This window comes from Lissotriton helveticus (genome assembly GCF_964261635.1).
Source record: "Lissotriton helveticus chromosome 1_1 unlocalized genomic scaffold, aLisHel1.1 SUPER_1_unloc_40, whole genome shotgun sequence".
Taxonomy (NCBI): Eukaryota; Metazoa; Chordata; class Amphibia; order Caudata; family Salamandridae; genus Lissotriton; species Lissotriton helveticus.
In genome coordinates this window covers 1,538,853-1,551,400 of record NW_027611682.1, presented here as the reverse complement: position 1 = coordinate 1,551,400, position 12,548 = coordinate 1,538,853, and the positions used below count along the sequence as shown (strand labels likewise).

Here is a 12,548-nt window from a genome sequence, read left to right as displayed (position 1 = left end):
GGTTACTTCTTGTCGACAATATTGTAACTTCGAAAGAGACACCTTATGATGGAAATCAGACAAATGACGCAACAACGACAAAGTAGCCTCTTTACAAATCTCTTCATTGTCAGCAGCAACTAACAAATCGTCGACATACTGAATAAGAGCAGCACCATCAGGTAAAACAATCGCATCAAGTTGTGTTTTCAAAGCCTGACTATAGATGGATGGACTCTCACAATAGCCTTGAGGAGCGTGCTTGAACCGGAAACTTCGGCCTCCTAAAGAGAAGCCAAAAATATCCCTACTCTCCTCGGCAATCGGGATGCTGAAGAAAGCATTCTTCAAATCAATCACCGAAAACCAGGTGGCTGAAGCTGGAATCAGAGTCAATAAAGCAGTGATATCTGGCACAACTGGAAATTGCGGAACTACAATCTTATTCACCTCGCGAAGATCGATCACAAACCTATACACAGGCGGCTGTGAAGAATCAGTTCGTTTCAGAACAGGCAAAACTGGACTATTGCACACATTACCTCTCGTTTCTTCAATCACACCTTTCTCAATCAGATCATAGATGATCGCCAAAAGTGCTCTTTCACCATCACTGGAAATCCGATATTGGGGAATACGTGGCAATCTAGCATTCGCTTTCAGCGTCACAACATATGGCGGAGTCTCCAAAAGACCCACATCATTAGGACCAGTAGCCCAAAGAGAATCAGAAAGAGAAGACAATTCAGCTGGAAAATGATCTTTAGACAAATACATCGGAGAGATCACTCTCTTACCCAATGTAAACTGTAGCGTTGCATACAATCTTTTCAACAAGTCCAATCCCAACAAGTTCTCACCACAACCTGTCGTCAGAATAAGGGGTGCTTCGAAATCACAAGGTCCAACAGAAATAGACAAGGGACTAGAAATCGGATTACTAACTGGGGCGCCAGAAAAACCTACTGAAACATTCGTTAAGCCAGACAAAGGTGCGCCAGGGAGTTTAGAGTGCATAATAGAACACTTCGCAGCACCAGTATCCAACAGAAAAGGCTCTGACACACCTGATGTAATCACTTCAACATAAGGTCCACTCTGATCTACTGGAACTGAAACAACTTCCTCTCCTTGTCTATGGCTGTCCTAGCAATCATTACCATCCATATTCTCGCCTTTGACATAGTTATCGTCCGCGTAGTACTGAGCCGTCCTACCAGACGCACCATTCTGCTGATCAAAACAATTCATCGAATTTTGTGGAGGCAAGGAACGCGCATTCTGGGGTAACACACCACTTCCCCTACCTTAGGAGCTTGCTGAACACCTATACCTCTCACACCAGAAGCACCATTCGTGCGCTGCAACAAAACAGGATAACTATTCTTGAAATGACCTAATAGTATGAATGTTGGTACGATAGCTGGCACAGGAATTCCCTTCAAAATGCAAGCTAAATTTGGAGCCTCCACATTACATGTGCCGTGCAATTGAACATTCTTGCATACGAGTGAATGGTCAGGTGTGGAAGTGCACTCCTCCCCTTTTAAGTAAACCTCTTAGCCATCCCTAAGACATCTGTATAAGAAGGGCAGAAACCAAACTTCATGGAGATAAGCGGTACCAAGTGGTTCATATCTACCCAGGGCATAGTGTTTCATACATGAACTAAACTTAAACAGAGGAAAAGGCAATGTTATTAAACCATGGATGAACCAACAGCTGAATTAGATTCGACTACAGAAAAAGGTAATGGTTCTAATTTTTTTATATGCCATGGAGAATATGACGCATCCTTCTTAGACATGAACTGTTGTTTTTCTGTTAAATTAAACGGTAAAAACACAGACGAAATATTAATGTAGTCCCAAGGCACTTTTCCAGATTTTAAAGTTTGTAAGGTCCATGCAAACTGCGTGATGGACCGCAATTGATTTTGACCATGGAACAAAACAGAAACATCATCTTGCACAATATCCACAAAAGACGAAACAATATTATCCAAGGTGTAACTCCTGGAAGAGAGTGTGTTAATGCTATTATCAATGAGAGCAAACACTTTTTCCAAATTAGCTTGGTCTATTGCTCTTAAACGGGAAGCAGCCTCAACCTGCGACAGTTTCCAAACTTCATAGTAAATAGAACATATATATATCTTTTAGATCTTCCACTCACAGGACTCTTAACAAAATCAGTTAAATCAACATTGTCGGTGTACAAAGATAAATGATGTTTAACAGACGAAAGAGTGGAATGTTTCAGCCAATTTTGACATCATTTCCCCACTGACTAGGTGGTGACTGAATGGGAAGTTTAAAAAAAGGATCAGTTCTGTCCTGTGTAAGGCCAGGGGCTAAACCCAGAAAGCCATTTTGACAAGAAGCAGAACTTGTTGGCCACAACAGCCAACCCTCAGGATCCAGGGACGAAATGTTAAAGGAGGAATTTGGAATGAAAGATTGTAATTCATCAAGGGATCTATCAGTATGGTTCTTCCAATTAGGGTAAGTATGCAGATTAGGAATTTTAGGGGTATTCATGTGTTTTGAAGTGGCCAAACTAAGACAAGTTGTTTGTGGGATCGTACTATTTAAAAACAACATGTGGCCGAGAATAAGACATGCTCGGTGTAAAGCTTCAGTGCCCTGCACTTGCCAGGGTCTAGAACCCCAAACAGATTTAAGATCTATGGTATCTTTCCATAGCTTGTAGCCATCCACTGCTAACTGATCCATAAAGGATTTGGAATACAACGATTTTGAGTGAGTAAGTCTCACTTTCGAATTAGATTTGTAATTTAATTTAAAATAAAATGAGCTTGGGTTAGAGCGATCAAAGTCAGTAAAATATGTGAATTTATTCAAAAGGGTATATGAGCTGCCTTCTAAGGGAGTAGGACAATGTTCCCATTGGGTGTAATTAACCACATTTCTAAATGTATTAGCCTTATGCAGAAAGTGATGGCCATAGTGTTGGTAACAGAACAAGTCGGAGTAGTTTGTGGAGTCTAAATATAAATCCTCAGCATCAAAGGCAGCATAATATTTCAAATCAGAAAAGAGAGTTTCAATGGCTTGGACATCCCAATCATCAGAACGTATGTTTTGTTTCACAACATCCCCCATTGAAACACGAAGTACATTAGGAACATTAACCACCTCTGTGGGTCCATGAATTTGAAATTGTAGGGCATCTCATACAATCCCATCTAGCACAGGCTAGGCTGTGATGTTGACAAAAGTCTGGTCTCTTTTCATGATGTGTCATGAGGAGTGTGGGGCTAAAGTTCCATCAATTAATATGATTTTTGATTGTTCAGTTATATTGTGTCCATTTACCAGACGGAACAATACCATCACAAATCCAATCGACATGAACAAAAAAATGGAGATGAGAACCAACCAGATGTAATTCCAAGGTGGAACCAAAAAATGTCTTTTAAACCAAGGAACAAAAATAGAAAACCTCAATGGTATACTCGATGTTATAGAGTCAGAGTCAAAGGAAAAATGTGACTGGTAAGATAGACTTGCTTACACACCAGGCAATGACAAATCCGTAAGATATGTATACTCAGTATCTTCATGTGGATCGCCAGCTGGCGAATTTAATAATGGATTAGTGACTGTGGACATCTCTATAGCAAGGTTAGGGATGTTGGTGTCAGCAGAGGCCAAAACAGAATTTCTCAGCAGTGCTGGACAAGAAACAGCAGGAGTCATACTAAGAAGAATCGTCTGCTCGTTGTAGTTTGACATTGTCAATGGAGTCATGCCTGTTTCCCTTGTGCCCAAGAAGTGGTGGTAAAATGACTGTTCTTGTGCCCTGCATGCCAAGCACTGGAACGGGCGCATGATACGAGGGGCTGAACTCCTTCTTCTCCACCTTCTCACAGACCAGATCACCGACTCGGGGTAGCCAGCTAACTACAGGAATCTACCGGAATCTGTAGAGCAGCTTCAGCTCCATATGTGGAGGGCAAGTGCTCTTTTGCAAGACTGTCTCGAGTCTCTTGTAGGTTCTGTAACACAGCAGAATGATTATCTACTTCAAAGGGTCCAGCTGTCGCTGCCATGTCTAGACCATCAAGGTCCGGGACAAACATTTTTATGCTAAAGAGCATTTCGTACGGGGTCTGCCCACCAAGAGATCTTCTAGGAAGATTATTTAGTGCACGTAGTACCTAAAACCTGTTGGACCTGGCCTCGTGGCATGGTTCCCCCCGTTCCTCAGAACCCCGTTAGCCTAGCCCTGCACCCAGAAGCCCCTGGTCGTCCTGTCCATGTACGCCCAAACTCCCTGCACGACCCCGCCAACCGACGACCAGCCCCGCATACCCCCATCCTCCTTCCCGGCTCCGAGTGCCCAGAACCTGCATCACCCCACAGGGCCACCGGCAGCCATTTTCCCTTCCCAAGGTCCCTGACTCCCTGGGCCTAGCCTGACCCCGGCCCCAGCGAAACTTAGGCACAGGCGCGCCAGTCCCGGCTGGGGGGGTAAAGGGCTCCCCGAGTGAGATAAGACAGGGAGTTTTGATTGCACCTCCGGCCTCCCCCAAGAGACTGGTTTCTATCACACCTCTGGCCTTCCCCTGTGGGCCGCTTTCGATCGCACCACTGGCCTCCCAGAGTGCTGGCTCCAGACCCTGCTGGGCGTCTGGGAATTCCCGGATGCATCTTCAAAGGGATCAAAGGGCCAACCGACGGACCTCTCCAACGACCAGCCCCCAAGGCATGAGACCTCCGCCTGAGAGGGTCCAGACATCAAAGGGCCACTGGACTATATCAAGACCCGCCCAACAACTAGCGAGCAGTTGTATCCTGGACAAGAAAGCCCTGCTGATCTGATCGTGGCTGACCCTTGGGGAAACTGAACCTTCGAACTCTTCGAGCCCTGATGACGCTGTCGCGGCTCATCCTAGTAACGACGGAACTGGAACATCGGAGCCCTGCTGACGCTGTTGCGGCTCGTCCTCGTAAGAACGGAACTAGAAAATCGAAGCCCTGCTGACCTCGTCGCGGCTCGATCTTGAACTCTGAAGAGACCTTCACGGAACATCCTGAGCCCTGCCGACGTGGTCGCGGCTCCCCAAGAACTGACCTCCGGATCGAGCCCTGCTGACCTCGTCGCAGCTCGAGGAGTTCTCTGGTCCGGCTGGACCCTCGACGCTACCAACACGACCTGAGTCGACCTGAAGTGAGTGAAGCAGCCTGTACGACCATCACCTTTTCGTATCCCCCGGCTCGAGGATTGAGAGCTGTGCGCAGGGTACGCTTCGTACTGGCCTAAAGACTGAGACTGTCCCGCTTCCCCCTTCCCGAATTCCTGAGACTTTACGATCCCTCGATCGCTTGTAAATTAGAGTGCTGATTCCTTTTTACAGTTCATAAAGAACTTGTTACTGAAAACCTACGGTGTGGTGTCCGTTCGTAAGTGTGGTGTGAGCTCAGTGTGTACGATCCTAGACTCGAAGTCCTCCCCGGTGAGGACCTCACGATAAGACTCAGTATTATTTGTGGGAGAGGTGGGTCACGGAGTGGTCGGGAGAGCATAGCCTGGCCCTCTAGGATCGCCCCTTCCAATATTGGTGGCAAGCGACGGGATAAGAGCCTATGTCTAGAGATCGTAGAGTAAAACGACTGACACACTACCTGAACGAAGAACAACCATGAGTCTCACTGGCACAAGCGAAAAGACCACATTCCAGAAGGACCTTCTGGAAGAGTATACTCACTGAGAACTGAAGCAATTCTGCAAAGACTTCTACATCGCTACCACTGGTTTAAGTACCAAAGAAGACTTCCAAAAAGCCCTGACAGCCTGGGTAGAGGCCGGGCCCTCCTCCCCCTGCCAGAAGGAGACAGCGGAGAGGGGGGGCCACAGACCGAAACCCGCAACCAAGAGGGTGAGAGAACCGACTCCCTGACGCGGAGTCCTAGCACAGAGAGAGGTCTGTTGCCGGAGGAGATGACAGACCGAGAGCGCAATCGAAACCACGAGCTATAGCTAGCACGTCTTAAAATGGAGGGAGAGCTCAAGTTGGCCGAAAAGAAACTAGCCTTCGAACAGTTACGGCTGCAAGGAGAACTGGAGGAGAAGAAGCTCCAGAGGGAGCATGAAGGAAAGAAACTCCAGCTCGAACATGAACGCAGCTTAAAAGAACTGGAACTCAAAGCACGAAGCGAAGACTCCTGACCCCCGGGGAACAGAGAAGCCCCGTCCCCGGTAGAGGCCAAAGTACACATACCCAAGGATGTCGTGAAGGAGTATTATAAGGGGGACGACATCCAGCAATGGTTCAAGGCGTATGAGGTCGCCATGACCTCCCACTGAGTGCCCGAGAAGGATTGGGGGGCCGGATTGTGGGGCCGCTTCCTCAGTGAGGGAAGAGACACCATGCTGGACCTGCCCTCCACCGTCATGAATTCCTAAACCCACATGAAGGACGCTCTGCTATCCCGATATGGGCTCACCCCAGAGATGTATCGACAATGGTTTAGAGACTGCAAAAAGATCCCCGGCACCACATGGGTAGAATATGTGAATTTCTACAGCCGGGCCTTGGAAGGGTGGATCAAGGGCAGCAAGGTGACCACTTTTGAAGGACTCATTGATCTCATCGCCTATGAACACTTATCCACCAACTGCTTTGTAGAGCTGAGACAGCACCTTCTGGACAGCAAATTGGCAGATCCCCAGAAGGTGGCTGTCGAAGCAGATTGCTGGGTGAGCACCAGAGTCCCACGGGGGCCCGTGGGAGACTATGGCCGAAACGAGCAAGGATCTTCCCACCAGAGGGGTGGGAGCGGGGGTCAGGGTAAACAGAGCGGGTCCCAGGCAGGGCCCCAACAAAGCCCCCCCTGAAACCAGTCCGGAGCCTCTCCTCTCGCAGCGAGAGCAGGGTTCCCCCCAGCTAGACAGGGACCCAGAAACAGCACAGCCTGCTACAGATGTCAGCAAACAGGGCACTATGCCAGTGACCCCCAGTGCCCCCTGCTAAAGAAACCCGCTGCTGCAAGTCCCCCCGTGCGCCAGCCAGCCACAGTAGCCTTAGAAGAGGAAGAGATAGAGGACCCGGAGGGGTGGGAACCCGCAACCATGTCATTAGTCTCCCTGGGGTATAGAGAAATGGTCCCCGGAGCCCCCCTGCCAGACAACACCGAAAAGTACAGACAGCAGGTGACCGTCAACGGGCACCGCATAGGGGCTCTCCGAGACACAGGGGTTAGCATTACTGTAGTAAGGTGTCACCTAGTCACAGAAGACCAAATTATACCCCACGCCTCCTGCAGGATGATCTCAGCTGACAATTCTGTCCGCACCTGCCGAATAGCTCAGGTCCCGTACGAGTGGGAGGGCATCTCCGGGGAATTAAGAGTAGCGGTCCGCACCGACATGCCCGTGGACTGCCTACTGGGTATTGACCTGGAGAGCTCCCTGTGGAAGCCGGTAGAGCGAAGGACTCACCTAGAGATGGTGGGCCTGCATGAGTGGGCATGCATGAGCACCCGATCCATGACCGCCCGAGTGTCCACCCCGGGGGGTGGAATCTGTGAACCCTCGCCCGGTCTCTGATGACCCAGAGGGCAGCGGGCGACCCGAAGTCCCTGAACTTCCCTCCAGTGAGAACATTGACCCCCAACGCAGGTCCCCTAGGCCCTGACGTCGAACAGACCCCGAACTTGGACGACCTTCCTGCGTTAACCCAGTGGCGCCAGGAAGGAGAACCTTCCTGAGAAGAATTCTGCCTGGAACAGACCTCCTGTCCTTTCCTGGTTGGGCCGCGGCAGCAGGCCGCCGCCCAGGCCGCCGGTGACCAGTCCGGCTCCCACCTTATCTATTGGGAAAACGGTCTGTTATATAGTAAACAGAAATCCGCGGAGCTAGGGTCAGCCTGGGTGCTGGTGGTACCCCTACGCTTTCGCGGCTTCCTCCTGAACCTGGCCCATGATGTGCCCCTGGCGGGACACCTGGGACAAGACAAAACCTACCACCGCCTGGTCACTCACTTTTACTGGCCCGCATGCGCTCCGAAATATTGAAAAACTTCTTGATTTCTCTTTCAGCACTTCATAGTAAAACCTTTCAATTTTTGACTCAATCATTTGGCAGAAACATAACTTAGTACCATTAAAATAGTTGTGATGGGGAACATTCATGTGGGGTTAGGACTGGCTCGACCAGAGTGATTGCTGACTTGGAGGAGAATGGAGTTGACCACCTTGCCTGGTCCGGTGTGGAACCAAGCCAGCGATGCTTTGCTGCAGGCTCATTTGCCCTGATAGCTGGTCAAGAGGTTGAGGAGGAGGAGGAGGAGGTGAAAAGATGGCTAAGTGTACCATGAGGCTGGCATTTCAGTACATCCCTGAGAAGTGAGCTTTGATCGATGTATTGTTCCTCTTATACCACGTGCAATTCATCCTCTCCAAATCCTCAAGAATTCCTGGGTGTGAAGGGCGGCTGATTCTGATTGGGTGCTTGATAGTGCTTGATAGTTTTCCAGAAACTCATGTTCTTGATTGTTCATGTTTGTCAGTAGTTAATGAAACACACCCAGGCGTTTTATCTCTTCAGTTGACAGAAGCTACAATAAATGTTTCTTTGTCGTTGCAAAAAAATATGAATGGCCAACGAGCCTCTGTAGGACAAAGAATGGAAGGGCTGGGGAACTGTCAGTCATCTCACTGCTAAGCAGAGCAGTGTCATGCTTCACCCTCACTCAGGCCTCTGATTTTTACCAACATCCCTTAGAAGACTGGGACTTCAGAGACCATCCTTTTAATGAGAAAAACAAAACTGCAAGTCCCATAAGCAATAGTGGTGGAAGGTGTCACACATGACCTGGGACAACATCCAATTCAGCACATCCAGTTCCATTTTTTAAGTATTTGACACAAGTCACCAGAATACTAAAACTGTGTCTTTTATTTTCAAGGTTAATTAAGTAATGGTCACCAGCTTGGAAGCTCTGTTCATTCTTCAGTATTTGTCATTGATCTCCACGTGTTGCTGGTTTGGGTCTGCCCCTGCATCGATCCCGATAACTCACACAGGTAAGGAGCTTGTAGCAGCAGCATGATAACCCCATACTCGTCTGTATGAAGTGCGCTCCGAGGCAGGTAACGGATCATTTTTGTGAAACGAGCAAGCGCCAATATTTACTGTGCGACTGAACCTCCGGAATAGTATACTGTGAGTTGATTTTATTTATTTATTTATTTATTTTGCGATTTCTAAAGCGCCTGGTGACCCGTAGGCATCCCCGCGCTGTAAATCTGTGAAGACCAGGGGAGGGGGGAGAGGAAATGAGCTATTTGGGAAACAGGAGGGTTTTGAGTTTTTTTCGGAATAAGGCGTGAGAGGGTTCCAGACGTAGACTGCGTGGGAGTGCGTTCCATCCTGTGGAAGCTCTGACCGAAAAGCGACGACCACCGGTGCGAGCCTTCCTGAATTTTGGTACAGTGGCAAGATGTTCGGCGTCGGAACGAAGGGGTCTGAGGGCTTTATATGGAGTAACCATGTCTCTCAGAGCGGCTGGACCAACACCATTGATGAGCTTATGGGTGGTGCACAGGGCTTTAAACTCTACTCTCTGGCAGACAGGGAGCCAGTGTAGGGCTTTGAGGGCAGGCTTGGCTGAAGCTCTGGGTGGGAGGTTCATAATGAGCCTGGCCGCCGCATTTTGGGTGCGTTGGAGTTTGGCCAGGGTGGATTCTGGTGCCCCAAGATATATGGCGTTGCTGTAGTCGAGCCGGGCTAAGATAAGTCCCTGGACCAGTAATTTTCTGGATAGAGGGGGGAGAAGAGGGAGAATCTTGCGCACGGATCGCAGGAGACCAAAGCAGGTGCCTGCTGTTTTAGCAGCCTGAGTCTTCATTGTGAGGTCAGGTTCCAACCATATTCCCAGTGTTTTGATCTCTTTTTTTGGTGAGGGAATTTCACCAAAGGTGTCCGGCCAAACTGATGGTGGGATGGACGTCCATTTGTTTCCCAGGAGCATGATCTCAGTTTTTGCACCATTCAGCTTCAGGGCGGAATCACACATCCAGGTGTGGATGTCCTGGAGACAGTTCAGCAGGCTGTCTGGGTGGTTATCCAGGTGAGATAAGGAGACGACTAGTTGAGTGTCGTCTGCATAGTTTATTATTTTTATCCCGTAGGGGGCCACTACATCTTCCAGGGGGGCCATGTATACATTAAACAGGGTGGGGCTGAGCGATGACCCCTGGGGAACTCCGTTCTTGAGTGATAGTGGTTCAGAGCGTGAGTTGCCGTCCCACACCTGAAAGGAGCGGTTGGATAGAAAGGATTCGATCCATGCTCGCGCCGTTCCCACAATTCCTGCCTTGGCCAAGCGGTGTAAAAGGACACGGTGATCCACCGTATCGAAGGCGGCACTGAGGTCCAGGAGGATCACTGTCACTGATCCTCCTGAGTCCAGGATACACCGTGCCTCCTCGATGACGGAGAGGAGAGCAGTGTCCGTGCCATGGCCGGGACGGAATCCTGTTTGGGATTGACGCAACAGATTGTTTGTCTCAAGGAATTGAGACAGTTGCGAGTTCACTAGCTTTTCCGCCATCTTGCTGATACATGGGAGCAGCGAGATAGGTCTGTAATTGGCCATGTCGTCCGGGTTGAGATGGGGCTTTTTCAGCAGGGCCTTAACGACTGCGTTCTTCCAGTTGGGGGGCACCGTTCCTTGGGAGAGAGATGTGTTGATAAGGTCCGTGATGGTGGGGGCTATGTTGGGGGACACAGTTTTTAGGAATCTAACCGGGGCTGGGTCAAGGGGAGAACCGCTTTTCATTTTATCCAGCATGGAGGTTACCTCTGTGAGGGAGACTGCTCTAAAAGTGTCCAACTGTGGGCTGTTGTTGCAGGCCACTATGTCCGTGGGGGTAGGTGGACTGATGGTTGGGAGGGAGTCAAGTATCCGCAGGATTTTAGAGTCGAAGTAGTTGGCCAGATCCTTGCTTCTGTCTGGAGGGGGGGAGGGAGGGGAAGGTGCTATTGGAATGTTTAGTAGTTCTTTGACTATAAGGTATGATTCTTTTGAGGAGTTTGTCGCGGTTTTTTTTCTGTTGTCATAGAATGCAGCTTTGGCTAGCTTTAAGGCTGCTTTGTAGCGTCCCACCGCGCTATGGTACATGTCTTTGTTGCTATGGAGCCAATCTTTTCTCCACAATCTCTCGGCCTTTTTACACTCTTTACGGAGCGCTCTGAGTTCGGAGTTATACCATGGAGCATGGTCCTTAGTCCTATGTTTGTTCTCCCGATTTTTGATAGGAATGATGCTGTCGAGGGAAGAGGAGATCCAGTCTCTGAACTGAGTATCAGCAATGGAGGGGTCAGCTGTGAGACTGGGGGTAGTGGCGTCCAGAGCAATGGCCCAGTTTTCCACCGAGAGTCTGGCCCAGGCTCTGTCCTTGGTGTAAGTTGTGGGTTTTTGGGGTTTCTTGAAAGACCCAGGAAGATGGGCCAAGACAAGGAAATGATCCGTCCATGGGAGGGGGAGGGACTTAGTGAACTGAAGGGAAGGAATGTTCGAGAACACAGGGTCGAGCAGGTGTCCTTTCGAGTGCGTGGCTCCTGAATTGACAAGGGAGAGGCCAAGGGCTCCCAGGTCACAGATTAAATCAGAAGCCCCTGTATCTAGTGGATCATCAAAATGTATGTTGAGGTCTCCTGTAATCAGGAAGTTAGATGTTAAATGGGCCAGGGATGAAACGGTTTCCAGGAAAGCGGCAGAGAAGGGGCCGAAATGCCCTGGGGGCCGATAAACCAGGAGGCCTGACAGGGAGTTGGTCGGGGAAAGCAGTAGCGTAAAGAGGCAGCTCTCCGACTCCTGGCTCTGAATATCGCTGGATCGACAGGTGAAGTAGTCACGATAAATAATGGCTAATCCCCCTCCTCGACCAAGAGGGCGGGGTTGGGACATGATCAAAAAGCCCGGGGGTAAGGCCAAGACTATGTCGGAGTTAGAATGTCCAGTGATCCAAGTTTCGGTTAGGAAGAGTATGTCCAGATCGAGATCGACGATCAGATGGTTGATGAGTAGGGCGTGCTTGGGGAGCGATCTACAGTTGAGTGTCGCTATTTTGAGGCCTGGGAGTTGGACAGTCCGACTGGGAAGGAGTAGGTTCCCTGGTTTACAGATATTACATCTAGTGAAAGGTACATTGGGGTCGTACATTACATGGCAGGTGCTGTTCCTGGTGGGTCTGAGGCTGAGAAGATCTCGACGAGAGTAGCTTATCCTTGTGGCGGTAGGGTCCGGCATAGAGACTGGCCCTAGGCCCGGTCGTATATGAAGAATGTGTATACTGGACTGTCATTTTCCTCATCATCTCTTATGATATGTAAAATAAAACACAACACACCTAAGGCCAACAAATCTATCATAAATTTAATGCAAAAATAGCAAAAGTCCAAGCAAACTAACAAGTGACAAGTGTCTTTGCAATGGACGAGAGCATCCACCCTAAAGCAAGGTGGAGTATTTAATGCTAATGATTCACAATGTATTTTTATGCACTTTCCTCCTAATACTAGTCAACCAAACATGA

General features: G+C 49.1%; 1 protein-coding gene and 1 long non-coding RNA gene across 4 annotated transcripts in view; both read left to right on the top strand.

Moving 5' to 3' along the window:
• The window catches only part of LOC144806044 (uncharacterized), a 401,169-nt gene that overhangs the window by 194,416 nt on the left and 194,205 nt on the right, over positions 1–12,548 (top strand). The gene's annotated exons all lie outside the window — the stretch shown is intronic.
• LOC144806039 (uncharacterized) overlaps positions 11,919–12,548 on the top strand; it is a 32,629-nt gene continuing 31,999 nt past the window's right edge. Inside the window, exon 1 of the mRNA XM_078672488.1 lies at positions 11,919–11,987. Coding sequence (XP_078528614.1) covers positions 11,919–11,987 — 69 coding nt within the window. The remainder of the gene's footprint in view (positions 11,988–12,548) is intronic.